The following is a 22,394-nucleotide window of genomic DNA, read 5'->3' on the forward strand; positions in this document are numbered from 1 at the left end:
AAACATTTGTTCACATCTGCTTTTACTTTGGAAAAGAGTGAGCAACATTTTGACCTTTTTTTTCTGTCATGTTACGGATGAAACCAGTCACTGAATCATTTTTTGGTGCATTTTATCCTCTGTCAACGTCGTCTTTTTTTTTTGTTTTTTTTTGTAATCGAAACATTTAAATTATTGGATTAAACATTGCAGCACTAAGTAGATCACGCACATTGAACACTTCACTGCAGTCGTTGATCTTTCAACGACCGCTACCGGCTTGAATAACGGAGCCCATTCCTCAGTCTCCTTCTTAAAAGGCTGCTTTTGTTGATGTGTTTCCATTCTTTGTTTTCACAAAGCCGCAACTTCCACCCCGTGTTTGAGTGGCCAAAAACAGTGAAGTGCTGAAGCATCTGCAGCTTTTATCGGAGGAATGTTGTTGCAAAAGAAAGGGTGTGTTGACGCCGGCTTGGTTTAAGATAAGGTGTCTTTCATCGCATTGTCTCGGGAGTAGTGATTCCCACATACCCTATGAAACTTTTGCTTCCAATGAACAGTAACTAATGAGATGCTCCCTTATGTGGGGGAGTTGAAGAAATACCAAACCAGATCTGCTTGTCATCAACTGTAAATCAGGCGCTTGTTAAATTCCATTTAATGGAGTTAGATCCACTTTTGTAGTCATGTGTATGAGTGTTTATATTGCTGTAATCTGGCTTGTGGTGCAACTAAACTGTACTGCATAAATGTCAGCAATGGCACTTTATTTAAAAGGCATTGACATAATTAATGCGGGTGTGTGTAAATGCTAAGAGGTGATAAGGAAGACGTTGTTATTGAATTTTTAATTGCTGCTATACCGATAAATGGGTCTGAGGAGTACCTGCCCACACATCAAGTTTGCCCCACACTGAGTTCCTCCAACTGTGACATGATCAACTTGGTTTTTCAAAGAACCTCAGCCACTTTCAAGTGTTTGGTGATCGCGATGATTGATCCACATGCCACATAAACCTCCAGGAGTAAAATATTTTTCATTGTCTGTAAAAGGGCTCACTTCCTCCCACCCCTGGCAGGATTGTCGGGGCAGCTCATGCCGTCGCTCACTGGCATGGGAATAAGAACAGGGTTAATTTCAGCAACACAAGCAATTTGACACGTTAAGGGTGCTATAATTTTTGTCGTCTGTTCAATCTGTAAAAAAAAAAAAAAAAAAACATCTCCAGCTTTCCAGTGACTTTAGTGACCTTCAGGTTAACGTTTCGCCACTTATGAATCTACAATAAAACATTAGCAGCCACAGTTTTGTTTGTTTTTTTGTTTTTTCCCCTCGTGATTTGCCTTCATCTTTTGAGATATTTCAACTTAAGTGCTGAAACCTGGACCACTATCTTCAGCACTCACCCTTATATTCTCTGAAAAGACATGCAAGCAGTTTGATTTTTTTCCCCCCGATTGTATTGGAGCCTCATTCCAATTTGTCTCTGCAGTGGTCATGAAGTAAAAAGTTGCGCTGAAGTTTTGCTCTTGATCGATTTCACTGCCTCTTCTTTTACAGTCTACTGAAAGGTTGATACTAAATCCAGACTTTCGTCTTACTCTTGCAAACTAGACGGCGCTCACATCTGACTACTCAAGAACACCACCTATAACACACTTTTACATGGCATGTCTTGATTCATTTCAGTGTCAGAACTCCCTGGGGGCTCATGGGTGGCGGTCTCTGGTTGCTAAGAGGAGGTAAGGGGTGGGCTGTGTTTTTGTTACATTTTAGGTTACACCCTGTCTTGCTACACTTCACACCAAGATCCTATTAAGATTACGTAAATGAGAAATGCAAACGTGGTCCCGTCACGGTACATGCGTTACAACTTGCTGGATATACCGCACATCATGTCTTGGTAACTTGCATTACTTTAACTGAAACAATCACTTTAACAGAAACTGGAACAATTGAATATTTATGAAATGACAAATTAAGGCAAATCTGCCGAAAGAAATTGCCTTGATTGAAATTTCTTTGTTGACACTCATGAAAAAGTACAACAGGTTTACCAGAAAGAGATAGCGTCGCTGTTCTTTTATATTGTTTTCGTCACTTCGGACAGTTGTTTATCAATCTTTTTCGCACAAGGCATATTTCTTTCATTTAAAAAATCCCGCTGCACATCACTTGCTGAAAATGTGAAAAAAAGCTTATATTAACAATTAAGTGTTGTATTGTTATTATAAGTGTTTTTTTAGCATTGAAAAATAACACTATATTATCACACTATTATGATTATTATGTTCACATTTTTTTCATTGTTAAATGAAATGCTGTATCTCCAAAGTAGCTACTAGCGGTACAGCTACTCCGTGTCATGGAATACTCAAAGATTGAATACTCATACTGGTAACGGTCTGTAAAAAAAAGTGGCACGGACCATCCCTAAGCACTTTCGAAAATGGATGCATAGATTACGACAAAGCTAGTAACCATATTATGAGAACTACTAACTTAATTGTTTACTCACCAATGATGACCGGTTTTGGGCATTGACAAAAATAATCAAAGGGTTACCTTTTGGTGACAGAACGAACCCATGCGAGGATAAACTTATGTGCAGCATCCTATTTTCACTCTGGCTGCCAGTTGAGGAGTTCACCAGACAGACCGTTAAAACGAGGGCAGACGCAACCTTCTGGCACATACGTGACTCTCTCATGCCTCAGGGACTCTCCGTGAACAGACTATATAACACATGGGGGCATTATCTCGTAAACTAGGCTAAAATTAGCCCCTTAAAGTTGTGTTTCCAGGCAGCTAATTCAATTCTCTTTTGCTTAAACGTGTGGTGGGTGGGGGCGGAGAAGCTGAGAGGATGTTTTGTATCACATCATGTCAACATCTGTTGCAGCTCAGTGACAAAAGAAAACACGGTGGGGTAAATTTGTGAAGTGCAGCCAGAAGTGGATCTAAAACAGCACGAGCTGTTGAACCGCATTGCTGCTGCTCTCAAGAGGGTCTTGTCGTGGGCCTTCAAATCGAGTGAGGGTTTTGAGTCAACTGCTTACCAATCAAGAGAATTTGCCAGCAGTGTGGTCATCCCCCTTTGCAAATGGCTTTGTTTACAAAGTGTAATTTTATTATTCGATCATTTTGTATCTGTCGTCTTGAGAGGTGGGCGAGATGGATTTCACCAGTTGGTCACAACCAGCAGAGGGCACAATTAATTAAGTCTGTCAAAATGAGGGGGAAAAAAATGTCTGTACCATTTCAGCCCAGAATAAAGATTCTTGTTCTAAATGACGCAATACCGCGACCTTCATTATAAATGGTGGAATAGTAAATTGTGTGACAGTCCCTCGGTTGGCAAAATAAGTCTCTCAAATTCCCTTTTGCACTGCCTCAACGACAAATTTGGTGCACCAGAGGTGTAGAAAGGCTTAATTTTCCAAACCTTCTGTCCATGAAACTTCCTTTTCAAATGCCTATCTTAATTAGAATGAAAAATTAAATCATGTCCACTTTTATTATTTCTTTTGTGTTCCTGATTTCTGACCGGCTCCACTGCATGCCACTCGCCACAGCCTCAACGCATTTTTCTTCCAACGTGCTTACTTCCTGCATAAACCAAAGAATGCTGATACCAATCAGAACCGGTAGCTATTCCCACCATACTTTCTGGTGTACCCTGACATAGTGGTAATCTTTTTTAAAAACTTACACAGACATACTTGGACTAATGTCACCTGCCAGAGATGCCACAGAGATCTGTCTTGGCCCCATTTAGGTTTCCCCCCCCCCACCCCCAAAGAAATAACTTCCTCTTTAACCCTTTTATTCGTCTCACAATGGAGAAATTCCCAATTTACCGCAGTAAAGTTATGAAAGGAAGAAAGTAGAAGAACAAAAAGTTACAAAGCAAAAAAAGAAAAGCTTCCCATGTTATCAGGTTACAGGGTGCATGAAAGGGTGAACCACCTTGACTAAATACATGAAGTAGATGTAAAAACCTTAAATTAGACATTATTGCCTTTGTGGGTGGCCTGTAGCAGCATTTGACAGCGGAAGGAGAGCAGCTGTTGGAGCGCTGACCTAGTCTCACTCCTCACACTAAAGTGATACCAGCTTGAAAAGATAACATCCTTCTGCGTAATGATTGGTCCACCATTCCAAGGTGGCTTGGCTTGAGCTGCGTCGGATTGGAATGCCCCTCAAGCAGTTGTGTCAACAAGTAGAGAGACAGGAGCTGGGCCTAATCTCACCTCCGTGAATATTTACGCTGGTCGTATTACCCACAGTCACGTGGTGGAGCATTCGATTTGCGTGCGAAACCTTTTAACTTTGAGCTTTACGGCGGAAGGCAAACCATTCCCAAAGGAAATCATGGAAACAGGAAAACAAAATATTCCTCTATCAAACTACGCCATCATCAAATCTTTAATGTCTGCTAAGGGTCGGCTGTAAAGAACATTTGAATACAGTCCTGGTGCTAAGGTGATTTGGAAAGGTTCACATTCTACATTGTCGCTAATCACGGTGTGAAAGGAAGTAAAACACACTTAACGCGGAAATGTAAACACAGTAAAACACTCTTAGCAAATGATTGAGGGGAAAATGTTATCCAGAATGCCTGACCGAGCTGTTTGGTGCATTTTGAGTCTTTTTAGTCCTCTTGTCATGTTTTTTTCTTGGTGGGTGGGGGGGAAAGTGATTGACATCTCTGACTCACAGTTGTGTTCTTGGATTGAATCTTGGCTCTGTCCTTCTCCCCATATTTCTGTTGCTTTTCTTCCTTTTACGCTTCCTCCCACGTTCTGAAAATTATGCTGCTCAGGTTCATTTAAGACAAAGTCCAGCCACACACCGGGGACTTTGCCAAATTTTACTGTATGGCGTTTGGCGACTAGGTTTTATGAAAAGCTTGTGCAATACAGATTTTAGCATGCATTGTGATTTATAGCCTGTTTCGGAAAAAAAAAAATCCACCCGTTACCAATCCTAACATTTAATCAAGTGTTCTATTGCTCCGTGCGTGCCCAAAAGTTGCTAACTTTGCTCTGGGTGGATGCCGCTAAGCAGCCTGCGATTAGCTTGCGAGCTGTCCAGGTTGTACCCCGCCTGTCACCCCAATGTCAGCTGGGATAGCTTCAGGCCCATGTGCAACCCTAATGAGGAGAGGCATGATAGAAAATAGCTGAATAGTCCTTTTTTAATGCTGTTGTGCCTTTGGGAAGGCGGCGTATGACAAAGCAAAACAAACGTGCACCTTGATTGACTATCTCTCTGAATCTGACTGAAGTGCAAAAGCTCTGATGCTTGGCGGCCAGAGAACCCGTGAGTTACATGATGCGATCAACTCCATTTGACTTTGACCCAACTTTGTCTTACTCCGAAAGTGTTCTCACCTATCCGGGGCCAAGGGTTTGCTTAAACCGCTGCAATCTGATGACCTACAGTCTGGCACCTTATCTGTCGCACTTGCGCAACATCATCGCTAAATCACGGGATCTGGCTCACTTGTAGGTGCTGTCGCAGGGTGCAGTAATGCTACACAAACATTGTTACCTGATGTCATCTCGGTGTCTCGCTGCTCTTATTTCAACTGTCCCCTCCAATGGCCTTGAACCAATCCCCACGCCAAAATGCCTTGCGTTAGGAATGCATTTCTTTGGCTTTGTCTTTGCAGGTGGATAGTAGAGATTCAGATAGCAATTGTGTATGCGCGCATTTGTCCATGCGTAGGGGGTGTTGAACTCCCCCCGGGCAGCCCGGTTGAGTGTAGGAGGGGCCATCTCCCCAGGCTGGGTGTGAGCCCAGCACTCTCAGACAGATCAGTCGCAAAATAAGGAGGGTGTGAGAGAGAGAGAGAGAGAGAGAGAGAGAGAGAGAGAGAAACTTCCAAAAGTCATTTCCAGTGCAAGGATTCTCCCCTTTCGAATATGCTGGCTGACCACTTCTTTTGGGAATCTTTCTTGGAACTCTCTACGGTCGCAGCTGTTGACGATGCAAGGAAGGGCGAGTAAAGCTCCAAAGAAGGAGCTCGTCATCGAGAGTCCCCAGCAGTATAAGAGTTTGGCCGCGGCGGAGGCTGAAGTGGACTCAGTGCCACAGGTGGCGGTAAGGCATCTTAATACCGTTGGCTCTTTTTAAACGACGCGTTCGTACGACAAAAGCGTTGCGGAGGTTTGATCACAGTGATTAAGTCTCAAAGCAGGTGTCATGCGGGCGACCGTACTAGTCGGTCATCTGTGTCATTATAGTATGCATCAGAACCACATGCTTGGAGTGCTGCGTGAGCACCACAGGGGGACTGTTGAACTCAAACGGTGGCTTGTAAAGCATTTTTATTTGGCTCAAAAGTCAAAACTTAATTGGTCCGGCCGGTTGGGCCACTCCAGAGGAAGACTGAATGAATACCTCGACTGCATAGCTTCAGAGGATTCTGTGATGCCATTTTTGTTTGGGATACAGTTCATGTTTCTTTGCCTCATTGCACATGTGATCGTCAGATGTATCTGGCCTGTTCTCAAGCGTAATTATCAAGTATTTCCAAGCCCCGCTGACTGCATATCTTTGTGAGCTGAGGGAATGATGCGATCACGCTTGCTTGCTCTTTACATGAGTTTTTTTATTTATTTATTTTTTTGTTTATGGTGATGTGTGGTTGACCACTTTGCCGCCCTAGACAAAGCATTGTGGGAAAGCCCAGTTGGCGATGCAAAGAGACAATTGCCTTCAACAACAACATTGCGGGTAGGACCTCATCCATCCATTTTCATCCGCTTATCTGGAGTTGGGTTGTGGAAGCAGTAGCCTAAGCAGTGTAGCTCATACTTCCTTCTCCCCAGCCACTTCGTCCAGTTGTTTTGGGAGGTTCCCGAGGTGTCCAGGCGACGGAGGGCTCAGTTTTTGTGCGTTTCCTTTCTTTTGGTATTTTCGTAGATGGGCGCAGTTAGAAAGAGGTGTTTGCGCCATTGTGGGAGAGAACACAGCCGACTTGCTTTCCGGCCAACGGCTCCTCACATTCCCTTTCAATTCAGTGCAGAGGAAGCGCACATGGTCTCATTGCAGAAGCAGAAAGGGACTCGCTGGATTCCATGTCGAAGATCAAAGCAGGAAAATGACTGTTTAGAAGGAACTGCAAGCAGATTTCAAAACCAATTCAGATGCGTGTTAAACTTTCACTGCATATTACTACAATGATTAAGGCAATTGTAAAACACACTTAGTGTGTGGTAAAAATAAAAACATGTGGCTCTTACTAAAACTATTCTTCTTCTTTGTTCTAATTGCATGTACAAATTGTTGGCAACAATGTCCAAGTGAGAGGTTGCAAGCTGACATCGATTCTGCAAAAACACATTTTCTATTTGGGTGTTTTCATGACGGGATGGGAAAACATTTATTCCATCGGGCTTTCATTTCACCAGGCTTGGTGACCGCGAAGGCCATGGCGCATTCGTCACATCTTGTTTTGTTTTGTTTTCCGGATCATTCTTCTCTTGAAATAATTTGGTGACCCTTCTGTAGCGCATAGGGCGTTTCTTTTTAAGACAGTCAGCGGGACTAATCATAATGGCTATGTTCTTCCTCTGTGCATCGTTCTGTGTTCCTACGCTCCCGTATTTACCTTGCATTGTGAAAAAAAATGAGTGTTAATTAATTTAAAACAGAGGTGAGATGCTCTGTTCATACAGTAGGGCTGCAACTATTTTAATAATTGGTTAATGTGTTGATAATTTTTTTGATTCATTAATTAATTGGATTAAAAGGAAAAAACTAATTAAAAAGGGGGGTATTATTTTAAATTGACAGTGCAGAAAATGCACAAAAATAAATTGAGTATGATTCAGTTATTGGTTTGGTCCATATAATGATGTTGATTATTTTTCAGAGTAAAAGCAGACATTTGCAAATGTCTTCTTTCGATTCAGCACAAACAATAACATGGAGGACGACAGAAATGTGAGAATATATTACAGTGAAGTCAAGTCAGGTCAACTTTATTGTCATGTGCAACGTACAGCACAGATGAAATTACTTAGGAGAGAGAGGAGCCGCTGCGGGTGCCCGTGCCGCCGTCAAAAGAACAATTAACATAAAATGACAAAATAATACAACACAAGACACAGACGGTGGAATTTGGAGGACTTTTGTGGATTTAATTTGATAATTGATTTATGAATTGTTGCACATCTAGCTCATCGCGTGATTTGTCTTTCTTCTCCAGGTGAAGCCGAAGGTGATCGAGCCGCTGGACTATGAAAATGTTCTGGTGCAGAGGAAAACCCAGATCCTCAGTGATGTCCTCAGGGACATGCTTCAGTTCCCCCTGGAGGACTTTGAGGTGAATTCCACAACCGATCTTACACGGAAAAGATTCGGCTCAGGAAGACTTATTGGCATTCGTCGGAAGGAACGAGGTCATGAGGAGTTAGGACTGTATTTATCGAAGGGAGTGGTACTTCACATCATGATCCTCTTACATTACTGAATAAAAGTGTGCTTTAGATTATGAACGCCGATGATTAATATCTTTCGGGGTGTAGTACTCACGCAAGGCCGAAAATCAAATTTATCTGAGTGAATGTGCTCGTGCAGAGTTTTATTTCCATACTGCTTATATGTTTTCTTTGTATTTATTTGGCTTGTGCAGTCCTTTCCTATTCTGGGCCAGCGTTGTGAGTACTGGGTGGGGTCACCCACAGCGACTTTTCCTTTGTGTACATCCTTCCATGCTGTAGCGAGAGGAAGGTCACGGGGTCATCAGTTTAATTGGCTCATTCTGTCCCGTACGTTGTGACGGAGCGAGCGTTCCCTGCAGCCACGTTGTGCAGGACGTTCGCTTCCTCCAAAGGTTCCCCCATTGAGGCAGGAACGATCCATGGAAACCAGGTTCTGTGTTCTTCTTCTTATTTTATTTTTTTTTTACCTCAGGAAATTTGACTTTTTGAGCGCACCAAAAGTTCACAATGACTGTGTGACCTTGCCAAGGACTTTATCAAATGCTTAATTGGTAGAGTATGGATTTTGTTTTCACAGCTGTCCATTGTAAGTTTTAGTCACTGGCCATGACTTTAGCTTTTTATTTAATTTTTTCCTTTTATATTATACCATATTCACAGAAGATTAAAGACTTGAGGGCGAAAACATATTTGTCAGTTTAATCACAAAGCGTTCCAAAGGGAAGCTTGCTTAATTCCGGAGGCTCTACTTTGGGAGTCAGCTGACCTTTAAAGAATGGCAGTTTGGTCTCGGTGTATGCTTTAGAAGTCAGCACACTACACTAACTACTAAAAAAAATAAAAATACAATTAAATGTCGCATTCTCGTTTATATTGCAGGCTCCTGTTACCAAAGTAACGCTCACCTGTCACTGGTATTCTCCACTTCGATTAATCTTTCCCTTAAAGTGGCTTGCTAAATATCTGAAGTGTAAAAAAAAAAAAAAGGAGACTCATGTAACTGCTGCATCATGATAATTCATTGCGGATCCTTCTGGTGTGCGCGACTTGGTCACGCAGACCCAAATGAAAGTGTTTCACAACTACGGGGAAGATGAATTTGTGCGTGTTAGTATCGGTATATTGTACTGCATTGATGAAAGGCTTAGCACACCGCTACACAGATGCTACTCTTTATCTCATCTCATTGCATTTCCCCATTATGTGTTAGCAGTAGGCTAACAGACTAAACTCATTCACTCCCAAAGACGTTTTTAAACGTCTTTTCAGACTTGGTCTAGAATTGGCTGGTACTGAATGAGTTAAATGCCAAGTTATGTGATCGTTTTGAATTTTTGTTTAAAATTTTAGATTAGCCGTGGCAATAAGCAAGCTTGAAGCTCCTTTTGTTGAAAAACCGAGTTCACTGCCACCACACAGCGCTCGGTCTCAAATTTTCACTCACAGATCGAAGCAAAAAATAAATAAATAAATCGGCCGACCCACGGCTCATATCTTGAAAAACGCTTAAGTCTGGTCACTTGTTTTACCTCAAGGCACCAGCGCATTTAGACTTGACGTGATTGTTGCGGACACATTTTCCATTTCTACAGGCCTGCCAGCTCGAGTCCCTGTGACAGTAGTGCAGCCTTGACTTTTATTTTTTAATGTATCATATTCAAGCCTGCTGTGAAGCGATCGTCATACTACTACACACAAGTGGCACATTGTCGGGGTCTGACAGGTGATTCTAACTTTTTTTGGGGCGGGGGGGACATTTGCTGCCCAGTGATTGAACATGACATCTGCTCCTGCCGCTACAGACTGCCGTCAAGGTTTTAGCAGCCTTTCAGCAGGCAGTGGGTATTCACGCCTCAAAGGGGTTTTATTTAAAAAAATAAAAAATACTGCTTGGTGTTAAAGTAAAAGCCAGCAGAAAGAGCTCCTTTGTCGGTGGGTTATTATTGTATCAAGTCCAGTGTTTGTCTATTCCTCCTTTACCAGATTTTCGATCAGATATCTCCTTTATTGTTGTATCCCCTCTGGCACATCAAAAGTCATAATGTTGGTGCCGTTCTTTCTCTGAGACAATGTTTATACTCTCTCCATCTGTTTTGCATTTCCAAGTTGTTGGCATAGTGCACCGCGGGGCTGGTTTCTCCCCGGACTCTCGATGAGTCCGAAGGTATTGGTCCAAGATTATCATCCTTTTCCCCTGATTCAGTTTGAAGTGTGTTCAAGTCCATCCATCAAAATTCAGTAGTATTGGCTTTTATGGTTACCCAAACAAAGCGTCATATGGCCGTTACCACCCTCCCCTGACTCATAAGACTTTTTTACTGCTCGCTTCTCCTAATCCAAAAGCTTTTTGACGCCCTACTCCTTAAAACAGTTTGTCCAAAGTGCAGGTCTCAAAGCCCGAACTGGCTTGTTCTTGGCAAATGTCTGCTTCTGTCTTCAATACATCGAGTAATTTTTCAAAGACAGGTTACTGTATTTAACGTGTGTTACATATTTAGTTTTGTTGTTCATGTTAAAGTGCAAATAAAAAAAGCGCAAGGTGGGGTGGGGGTGGTATTCTGTCATCTGAAGGCATTAAAATTAGGGAATTTTCCCCGTCAAGATCAAAGCACTTGCAGCATGTCTGAATCCCGCACTGACACAGAAAATCACTTGCAGAAAAGCAGACACATTCGACTTGCTCCCAGATTAACTTCTCTCACTTAAAGCTCGTATTTATATTTCCCCCCCACGACCACAGGGATTTAGTCGGGTTGAATCACTTACCGTAGTTAGTTTTACAGTGATTTAAAGAGTTGTGTAGAGAATTAATTCTCTCGCAAAGACCCGAAGAAAATAATCATTGCTAGAATGTGAGAATTGACTGGCATTTTATCACAGCGTTGCTTTCTTATCTCTTGGTGTGACCATATTATTCCATGCTTATCACATTACTGCCTTTTGAAATGTCCTCGGGCTAATTTTGTATACAGTATGTAGAATAGATCGATAAAAAAGCAGGGATGTTCTTTCTGCAGACAAATATGTATATTAACTATGTTGGAGGATGGAAATGCCTTTTGGCCAGCATGCAGTGAGCTTGTTAGCCATGAGTGAAAGGCTTTAGGAGGCGTTAAAGGTGCTGAGATGCTGATTACTAGGCGACCATCTGTACAGTACGGGAAAGGAGCCAGATTCAGGGCGTGTACTAAAATATGGAATTTAGGGAGATTACATTCGGTCACACTGGCCTCTTGATTTCATTTCACTCTTATTGCGTTCATGTTTTGACGCTCGCTGCTTGTATGTTTTCTCTTCCGCATCACATTGCGACATGCTTTGGGACCGAACATTTCTTTGTTGACCAATTCTCAACCTCTGTGTTGCAGATTTCAACTTTGAGACGTCAAGGCAGGAGTCTCTACCCAACAGTGCCTGACAATGCCGAGAGAGAGGCTCAGAGTTTGTTTGTCCAAGAGGTACACATGTGGTTTTATTTACCCTTTTAATGCAATAAGAGTCATGGATGGATGGATTGTAAAAGCACCACCGTGAGGATAGTTCAGACAGTTTAATGTCAAACAACAGCACTGTACGGCTAATGAAACTAATAAGGCCCGAGTAATTGTAGAACTGGGCAATGAAACAGATAGATACATGGAAAAACTGTTCCACAAGTCCGGAATGCAGTCTTGAAATGTAATCGCTTGCCAAAGACCGACAGTAATGTGAGTCATGACCTAAATTAGTGACTTGAATTAGCAGTAATGCATGTAACACATCAGAGAATATCAGGAAGACTGCATACATCACGTGAAACCTAGCCGCCGTCTGACTCTGTCGCCTGCTGCATGAATGATTGCACTCATTACAAATCATGACGCGGCTAACCAAACGATGGATGTTGGATCCTTGTTGCGAGCTCTTGTTTACACCAAGAAATAAATGAGAATGAGATATGAATACCCAGACGTTAATGAAATGTCTGGTACTTCTCTGAGATGTTGCTGTTTCTACTTCTGACAGTGAGGCATGAACATGTCTCTTTTTAATTGGTTGAAATAGTCAAGAAGATGGAGAAGATTTATGAAGTAAGGGTGGATAGAGTTCACCACTCGTATTAAAATGAGGTGGTAAAAGCATTTTGCTACAATTGTAAAGCATTAGCAACTCATATCATTTCACGAGCTACGTAACAACTGGCCATTGAAGTAGCATATTTTTGCTAACATTGGGTATCGACTCAATCATTTCACTAGCTACGTAACAACTTGCCATTGAAGTGGCATATTTTGGTAACATTGTATATATATATATATATATATATATATATATATATATATATAGTTTTTTTTTGTGTATACTGTTTTGTATATTTTTGGGGGTATTTTTAATGTCTTTCCCAGAAATCACCTGCATGCTAACATTACATGTGCGCTAAGGAACATAATGCTACGCTAAGCTAGTTTTAACTCAACTGTATTTATAGAGCACTTTCAAACAGCCATCGCTGCATACAAAGTGCTGGACTAGGAGCGTGTTTTATTGTTCACCTTGGAATAGTTTGCTCCAAAACCTATTAGGTACTATCAGCTAAACCAGGTCAGTGGTCATTGTTCAAGGACCCTTTTATAATGCCTCAAAGACACAAAATCCCCCCAGTCAGGTGTTGTTTGACACGGCCAGGAGAGCTGTAAAGATCACATCAGCGCAAACCTCCGTCCGTTTCCAACTGCTCCCTGGATTCGGTTGCACTTCATCTGATGTTGTAAAATATCCGTTGAATAAACATCGGGAGCCGCTCCTATCTTTGACTTTGTCCGTGAACATATGCCTTTTTCCAAGAAAGGGAGAGAAAGCACTCCCACTCGGCTTGCGCTGGGGGATGTCGGACAAAGGTGGACTGGAAACAAAGAGAAGACTCATTGCTTTTTCTTTCTGATTCATGCATTGTGTCTTAGCTTTGTGTAGGGGTGTCATTAATAATAATTTCTGGTCATTTCACATTTAGTGCATTCTTAAAATATCGCATGACATATGTATGCTTTGAGCTATCATGTATGCTTGGAGCTATCGTAGGATGTGAACTCAACAAAGCAACAATTCCGGACGCTACATTTGAATGGCACCCATAGTTTCGGATCGTTTTGCTTTGTACTTGTGTTTATTTCACAATTCACAGCACAATATTATGACAGATATTGTCATGTTTCCAACATGAAAACATGAGCCCTTAATTATTACTTAGCACGTCACAGCTGACATGCAGAATCCTCACAGCTCCAAAATCATGACCAAACACTGCGTCGTTCAAATTGGTTATATTTCTTAGCGTTGCGCACCAACGTCAACACGGCACCACCCCAAAATCATGTCATTTGCTGAATTAAGATGGGAAAAAAAATCACTAATATGTCATTGTCACTGTCATTGATTAAAAAACACTTTTAGCCCTTTTTTTATTTTATTTAGATTTTTTTAATCCGTCATACTTTTAGGAGAAGATTTCATGTATTTTAGTGTGTATGTCGTTGCATCTCGTTCAGTACAATGATTTGAAAGCTTGCGGTGGCCTGCGCTCTGAAAAACGTATAATTACAGTATGTACGCTGTGTGGTTCAAAGACGTATTATTAGTGGTTTATAATCAGCTTTCACTGTGTCCTCTCAGTGCATTAAGACCTACAAGACCGACTGGCACGTTGTCAACTACAAGTATGAAGCCTATTCTGGAGACTTCCGCCAGCTTCCCAAGTAAGTCCTTTCAAACCCCATCATGCTTCTCGGATGGCAACAAAGTGGTCAGTCTTAAAGTTAGGCAAGAACAGCTGCTTCATTGATTCCAAATATATTTCATTTTATATAGTAAGACACCGTTCACCTGCTCAAGATGTTTTCACACTGTTGTAGCTGCAAAATTGCGAGGAAATACCCCATACAACTAATTCCCGTTTCCCTTCCAGTAAAGACGGGTTTCTTCATAATGATACTCTGGGTAGTTTGTGACTGACTGGAAACTACCTTCATTGTCGGGATATTGTGTCATTTGCCAGCTCTGCCTTGCCTCTTCCCTTAAGAATATCACTTTTGCATTCATTTTGTTTGAATACGATGTTGATGACCTTGGCACGCCCGCTGTTGCCAAACGCTTTGGCGCTTCGCGCAGACAGTCGGGAAGTTAAAACAATGCATCGTGACGTGAGTTGCCTGTTAAAAGAAATTCACATAAAATCCTCATCAAGTGATTCTCTATGATACTTTTCCTTTCTTTTTTTTTCTCCTTAAACTCTAGTGGGCAGAATACACCCTGGCATGTTTCCATGAATAGTCTTAGCTGGAAAATGCATTTACCGGAGTGGCTTGCTTACTTATAACTGCTTTCAGGCGGCTGTATAGCATCCAAATCATTTATGGAGTCATTAGCTCACCCGCTAAAACAACAAATGGCCCCTACTACATATTTGAAGTCCTAATCATATTTTAGTTAACATTGGTCAGAATTTCATTTAGGTTTGTTTTGTTAAAAGCTGTCTTGCTGTGTGTATTATGACACTGATTCTCACAATTGACAGCAAAGTTTCCAGGCCAGAAAAACTGGCGGTCCACGTCTTTGAAGTCGACGAAGACGTCGACAAAGACGAGGTGAGTTGAGACAAAGTGATGCCTCATTTCTGTGGAGTAGTGGAGAAAAGTTAGCATGTTGGCGATATTTACTTTTGTATTTGTATATTGCATTTCTTTTCAGTAGGCATTTTTAATGAATCTCAAAAATCAAGACGAACACAATTCCTTCCGGGATACTTTTTGACCTCCCACTAATGCAATGGATATAATCCATTCCTGTTTTGTTTTGTTTTTTTCCCCCGTTGGGGGAATTTCATGACGATCATATGGCGCATCTCCACAAGCAGTAACTGCTTTGTAATTACGGCAAAATATAGTGCTTTGTTGCAAAATATAGCCTGGCCTGTTTGTGTTGGTGTGTTACAGCAGGACTCAACATATTTTGGTATGCATTGTTCCGGGGGGGGGGGGGGGGGCTTTCTTAAGATGACCGCATACAGCTGGAGAATAGTCTAAATATTTTTTTCCATCTATGGGTGTGATTTCCTCATGTAGTCTCTTGAAAATAGAACGTTTAATTGAATGAACATACTGCGATTGCCCAAAGTCAGCTGGGACAGGCTCCAGCTATTTCCATGGATGGATGGATGGACGGACAGAAAATAAAGAAGAAAGGGGAAAATGACATCATTTAATCGCGTGTGACTTGAAAGTACGCATGCTGTAGGAAAGCACATGTTCTTTTGCTGCGTCTGAGCACCTGTTTGATTTTTAACCATCGGTCACTGACACTCACCAGCAACATTGTGGAGATTTAAATATTCAACCATGGTCGGAGTGGTTAGCAAGTCTGCCTCAGAGTTCCGATGTTCAGGGTTCAAATCTCAGTTTTGGCCTTCCTGTTTTTGGAGTTTGATTGTTCTCGCTGCGCTTGCGTGCGTTTTCGATCGAGTCGAGATTTTCTTGATGTATGAATGGATGAAAGTGTCAATTATAGTTTCACGGTGTAGCCCGCTTGTCTAACCAAAGTAAGCTGGGAAAGGCTTCAGCTCACCCGTGTCCCGAACAGAAAACGAAGGGTTGGAAAGCTTACCCCCAAAAAATTCACAAATAAATAGACCACCTTTCTTTTCAGTCGACGTGTCGTTTTTAGGGGCTAATTTAGGTCAGAGGAAATGAACCTGCTGAAATGTTTGCCTCTCGGGGTGTTGTCTAGACATTGACGAGGACAATCAGACCGTGAATTCTTCCAGATGGTTTGCGAATTTTTCCATCAGGACCATTACAAATATGGCAGCACTAAAATCTCTTTTTTTTTTTTTTTTTTTTTGCTCCGTAAGCCCGAGTAAAATATAAAAGAAAAAGGAGGTGATGTTGGACCACAACAGCAACATCTTGAAAGGTCGTTCAAACTTTGCAGTACCTGCAAGTGTGTGTGTGGGGGGGGGGGGGGGGGGTTAATCACTTCTCAAGTTACTGTAGCGCAATATTCATGCAAGGCTGATCCAAAGCAGGACTCGCCGTGGAGATTGTCCTCCCCTTCCCTCACATCATTCCTTCCTCTTTTGGTTTACTGTATTCCTAAAGCTCTTCACCACTGATGTAACGTTGGAATGCCTTCTGGCTAAAGGTCATAGTTTCATACCGCCCCACCTCTGAATTGTGCAAATAACCTGAGAATGAGATGCTTTCACGATCAAGATCTCACTGTTTATTTGGGCTAACACGCAGAGTTTGTTTAATCTTCTCCTGCCTGCTTATTTGGACTGAATCAGACCCGCACCACATTGGACTCTATGCTTTCTCAAAGCCAGAGATCACAAGCTTTCCGGCACAAGTGAGGCAGTTCTTTGGCGGGTTTCTAAGCAGCCGCGATATAATGTTCTCATTCTATACTTTTGTGTAGCCTTCATTCTTTTGCCCGTTGGTTTGAGCCCTTCCGAAACACGTAACTGGTGAACCTGACTCGACTGTACCTTCCAGTCTTTCCGACAGAGCATTTTGAAAAGTTTTAATCGACCGAAAAGACTCACTAGATGCTTATCGATCTTTTCTTGTCGCTTCCAGGATACGGCCTCACTTGGATCTCAAAAGGATGGGATCACCAAACATGGCTGGCTCTATAAAGGCAACATGAACAGTGCCATCAGTGTTACCATGAGGGTAAGAAGGAAATACTGGATTCAAAGGCTCGGCGTTGAGAGGACCGCTGCCAAAATTCAATGAGCCTGTGAAGGCTGTCTGTTTTCCTGTTCAGTCGAGTTAATTTTAGAAAACTGCCAACAATATTGACATACTGACCAGCACCTCTCTCAGAGACACGGCTATTGTTTTATGACCGTGAGGTCGATTTTATAGCAGATTATTGAAATAACACCGAGCGCAGTTGCAGTCTCACAGCTAAATACGAGTGTCTGTTCTTATCACATTAGTCATTCAAGAGGAGATATTTCCATCTGACGCAGCTGGGAGACGGCTCTTACAATTTGAACTTCTACAAGGATGAGAAGATTTCCAAAGAGCCTAAAGGAACCATTTTCTTGGATTCCTGCATGGGCGTTGTTCAGGTAAGCATTTTACTACTCTGAGCTGTCAAACCACAATGGCCCTGAACCGAGGCAGCGCAGGATATGAGCAGTAGTGGGGGGCACTGAGTAGTCAAAATTTTTTTCCAGAAGTGAATGATTGTCACTAGTGTTGTATCTTCCGGTTTGCAGGAAATAATGCCAAATAAACAGACCAAAGTTCAAACCTAATTACGCAAAACACTGATGTGCTGTCACCGCACGTTTCCTGGCTGTTAATTTGTGTGCGGAAACCTGAGTCGAATCCGGACAAAACGTTGGTTCCACTTTCCTGCCGAGCCTCAGCTGGTAAAACGAGGTGAACGCTGAAGTCTCACATCCTTTCAATCGGCGCCACGAGCTCACATCTGACGAGTGAAAAAGGCTGCACTCTTTTAACTCATTCAGTACCAGCCAATTGTAGACCAAGTCTGAAAAGACGTTTAAAAACGTCTTTGGGAGTGAATGAGTTAAAATGATTTTGTTGTGTTGTTGAATTCAGGCTCAGGCAGTGGTGGGCCTTGCATTTGCTACCTGCGCCTTCAGTGGAGACTTCACCGACTTAATCCACATCTTAATGCCACCACTATCTCGGCTCAATTATTGAAACTCGGTACTCTACAAAAAAGCAATACTTAACCATGAGCGGTTTGCAATCAAAAAGTGAAATTAAAGAGACGCTCATAATGTCATGTATTAATAATCTGTGCAGATCACTACCATTTCGCTAGTGGTAGTTTTGCTCTGACAAACTAATCAAAATGATAAGAGCCAGTGTTCTGGGCCCATGAGGACAAATTTGAAATCTGATTGGTTTAAGAAAGAGTCCTGCTGGTAGCGTCTTTTATTACAATGGCCAGCACGGCTGATTCCAAAGGCCCTGGGCGGATTATCTGGGGGCTGAAATCTGAACATTTAACATCCACAACCACTGACTGGAAGCAGAGAAATACCAGGAAAGAAAGAGAATAGACGATTGGGAATGCATTCCTACAATTTCAATTGAGAACAACGATCAGAATTGAGGTTGTAAATTCAGAGTGTTAGTGTCAGCAGAGAAGGCCTTGCTGGCGACGACCGTCCATTTCTCAAAGTGACTCCTTAATCAATGTTGCGCTGTGCCACTTAGTTCTCCTTGAATCTTAACGCAGGCTTGGGTGAATCCTTATCGCGTGGAACAGCTTGAGACGGCAACCCCATCAATCCAAAGCTTATGAGGCAGCCTCTCTCTCTCTCTCTCTCTCTCTCTCAGGTCGAACGTCATTGGCTTCTGACCTCACAGCCCCATTTTTCTCGCCTGTTTATTTCCGACAGTCAGTTAGCCGTACGGCCGCCGTCGCGTTTTCTACGCCGCTTCAGTAACGTTGCTAATATGGCCTTACAGTCAGCAAGCAGTGAGCGCGAACCTGCACATGTTTAACTCTCGGCGCAATGGTATTTGGAGTGACATCATGCTGAGGCTCAAGCTGCTCTTGCGCTTTGTTAAGATTCCAATACACTTTTATTGATATTTGTATTAAACCACACCGAGAACTGAATGCGCTGTTTAGAGAGTTCGGATAACGCTGAGAAGTGGAGTCGCAGCACATCTAAGCGCCGTAGCCGATCATTGCGTCAGTTTATGAAATCCCCACTTTTATTTCCTCACCAAACACTCCTCCCTGTGTTTATTCAGCAAGCCTGCAGATAATATCCAACCACCCTCCCCTCTGCTATCACCGCCCCAGTGTTATCACAACATGTTAGCAACACCGCAAAACATGACAATCCACTTCAGTCTGATAACGATTGCTTGTATTTTTTTTGGGGGGTCTATTTTTTTGGTTGACAAACTGCAGTCGAGTCAAGCAGCTTTAATTGAGTCCGAATCCCTGCAGACACAGTGACCCCCCCCCCACACACACACACACACACACACACACACACACCGCCCCTTCGTATTACACTACGATGGAAAAAATCCTCTATTCTTAAACCGCCCTGCCCATATGATTTCGGTGACAGCTTCCATCTGGGTGGTCCTGGCCAAAAAGTGACTCACATGCTATATAGATGCTTCATGCAGACTTGGTCAACTAGTTCAATCCGTGACGCGGCGGATTAAAAAAAAAACTCTGGTTGTTTCTGTTGATTTTTGTTGCTTGGAGTGATGATGACGTTAGCAATAAAGTGAAGCAAGATGCTGTTTGATCAGGTCACGATCGACTAGAATCAAAATGTTCTCCGGTGATTTGGCAATAACAGCTTAAGAGGTTTGAGGGCAATGGTCACATCTGGATTTCCAATAACACGTTAGAAAATGAATTTGTTTAGAAAAGGTGCTAGAAAATGATCGTTTTTTTCCATCTTGGCACGGCAGCGTTCCAATTTGTCTTCCTCCCTAAGACACAAATTGCCATTTTGTCCAATTTGACGCCATGCTGCAGAATAACAAAGTCCGGAGGTTTGCTTTCGAGCTGAAGATGCAGGATAAGAGCACCTACCTGCTGGCTGCCGATAGCGAAGGGGAGATGGAGGATTGGATCAACACGCTTAACAAGATCTTGCACAGCAGCTTTGAGATCGCCATGCAGGACAAGAGGAATGGAGACAGTCATGAGGGTGGGTATGCTTGTCGTATTTATACCGGTAATTGTTCTTTTATTGTCATCCTCGGGTGTTTGTGTCCTATAAAAGTAGAATTTTTATTAGCCTCGGTATCTTGTCTTTTATGTCTATTGCCAGTTTTACACAAAACGAGAGACCATTTTCAGTTGCAGACCGAGAGGGACCTTTTAAAGGAGCGCGTTTTGAAATACCATACAATACTTTTTGTTTGCTTTCCTAGATGATGATCTTGGGAAGTCAGACAGTTCTTCTGGCAGTCTGGACAGTTTTCAGGTACCGTAGCTTCTCTGTTAAGCACCTCACCACAGAAATATGCTCGATTGAAATCATATCGGGAGATCGATACGAAAGTACAGTGTCGCTGAAATTTAGCTTCAGGCGTTAATCTCGTCCTGCATTTAACGCAGAACTCTTCGTCATGAGCCTTGACTATTATCATTATCTATGGCAGAGAATGATTTTAATCGTTTTAATTTTTGAGTCGTAGTCAGTGGGAGCTCAGCTGGAAAACAGCTTTCCAGTTAAAATTTTTGCCGAGCTGTAATCGTCTGCGCCACCCGAAACTGTAAAACGTAAATATCCAATTTCCAGATGTGGCCCCAAAAAAAAAAAAAAAAAAAAAAAATGTCCTAATGATTAAACCACCTGACAGAAAAGCACTGCAGTGAAGGGTGTGACTATTTTCTAGAAATGCAAACACTTTGTCCTTTTGGAAACCAATCTTTTTTTCTACTCCTCAGAGTACAAAAGATATCGAGTCAAGGATGAGGAACGAGACCAGATTGAAGCTGTTCACCCTTGACCCTGACACACAGGTAATTATGTCCAAATACTTGACATCCAAGTACTTCTTCAAAAGCAGTGTGAGTACATTGGGCTTAGTGTGTTCTATTTTCTTTAGAAACTGGATTTCTCAGGCATAGAACCAGATGTGAAGCAGTTTGAAGAGAAGTTTGGCAAGCGCGTGCTCATTAACTGCAATGACCTCTCATTTAATCTGCAAAGCTGCGTGGCCGAGAACGAGGAGGGCCCAACAACAAACGTGAGTTTCCGTTCGCCGCCGACCATAAATCCGAGAAATGTAATGATCTGCATGACTAAATATGTAAAAACGGATGGATGGTCTTTCCAAGACTGTTTTGCCGCTGAAAGAGTGACAACCACACGACAAGCTTTGCCCTAGACTGTCTCCTTCCGTCCATTTAGAGCTCAACTTGCTTTTTCTTCAGTCAGACACAAACATGGTCTTGGTATAGTTTATCACAAATTCAACGCTCTATTTTTACTTGTATCTTTAGGTGGAGCCATTCTACGTGACCCTGTCACTGTTCGACATTCAAAATGGAAGGAAGATTTCATCTGACTTCCACGTGGACCTCAACCACCCATCTGTCAGGGGCATGATGCCCAATTATGAGACTCAGTATATAAACGGGGGAGGGGACATCATCCCCGAAGGACCTCGATTGATCCACGGAGTGCCAGAAACCGTCATGCGCTATCCCCGTCAGGTAAAACAAAACAAGTCTGGAAAAACATCGTTTCTTGTTCTTCAGGTTGACATATTTAAACTCTTAATTGCCCTTTTGACTGATTTGTCCTGACAGGGAGTGTTTTCTGTAACATGCCCTCACCCTGATATCTTCCTGGTGGCTCGCGTCGAGAAGGTGCTGCAGGGAGGGATCAATCACTGTGCCGAGCCTTACATGAAGAGTTCTGACTCCACCAAGGTGTGGACCATTACAGTTAGATACGGTGCTTCACAAATTCCTTGCGGCCCCTGCCGTAATGAGACTATCCAACGTCATGAAGTGTGTTTATGCAGATACTTTCTACTGCGCGAAGCTTTCGAGGTGTTGGAAATTTTAATGGGAATGAGGAATTTCAAATTGAAATCTGCTTTTTGACCTTGCAATGGCTAAAATGAAATTTTCTCCTCAAAAATGCAAATAAAAAAACATCACATCTGAGATTGAACAAATGTGAATCACCCTTTTTCTTTTTTGTAATAGGTGGTTTTATTGGAGCTGTGTCATAAGCCCTAAATTGAGTGGCGGTGTACTACATTTGAGGCAATGGACATGCAGAATACATCCATTGAACAATTATGTTCTTGTCTACTCCCAGGTGGCTCAGAAAGCCCTGAAAAACGCCAAGCTGGCATGCAACCGCTTAGGCCAGTACAGGATGCCTTTTGCTTGGTCAGCCAGGTACTTTTTCTCTCTGTTGACTTGAAACTATCACT

At 42.4% G+C, this 22,394-nt stretch overlaps 1 protein-coding gene across 5 annotated transcripts in view; it reads left to right on the forward strand.

The window, feature by feature from the left end:
* The window catches only part of LOC147198358 (dedicator of cytokinesis protein 9), a 59,838-nt gene that overhangs the window by 21,046 nt on the left and 16,398 nt on the right, over positions 1 to 22,394 (forward strand). For 4 of the 5 annotated variants that reach the window (XM_086124026.1, XM_086124027.1, XM_086124024.1 and 1 more), the window contains exons 2-14: positions 8,202 to 8,318; positions 11,805 to 11,894; positions 14,086 to 14,168; positions 14,987 to 15,056; positions 17,046 to 17,141; positions 17,411 to 17,545; positions 19,969 to 20,143; positions 20,370 to 20,422; positions 20,890 to 20,964; positions 21,051 to 21,191; positions 21,448 to 21,660; positions 21,757 to 21,879; positions 22,277 to 22,359. In XM_086124026.1, coding sequence (XP_085980152.1) covers positions 8,202 to 8,318; positions 11,805 to 11,894; positions 14,086 to 14,168; positions 14,987 to 15,056; positions 17,046 to 17,141; positions 17,411 to 17,545; positions 19,969 to 20,143; positions 20,370 to 20,422; positions 20,890 to 20,964; positions 21,051 to 21,191; positions 21,448 to 21,660; positions 21,757 to 21,879; positions 22,277 to 22,359 — 1,454 coding nt within the window. Of the gene's footprint in view, positions 1 to 5,837; positions 6,089 to 8,201; positions 8,319 to 11,804; positions 11,895 to 14,085; positions 14,169 to 14,986; positions 15,057 to 17,045; positions 17,142 to 17,410; positions 17,546 to 19,968; positions 20,144 to 20,369; positions 20,423 to 20,889; positions 20,965 to 21,050; positions 21,192 to 21,447; positions 21,661 to 21,756; positions 21,880 to 22,276; positions 22,360 to 22,394 lie in introns of those variants that run through there. The other variant, XM_086124025.1, reaches the window with a different exon arrangement.

Source organism: Hippocampus guttulatus, chromosome 11 (assembly GCF_054856545.1).
Source record: "Hippocampus guttulatus isolate MCC_2025c chromosome 11, RoL_Hgut_1.0, whole genome shotgun sequence".
Lineage (NCBI taxonomy): Eukaryota > Metazoa > Chordata > Actinopteri > Syngnathiformes > Syngnathidae > Hippocampus > Hippocampus guttulatus.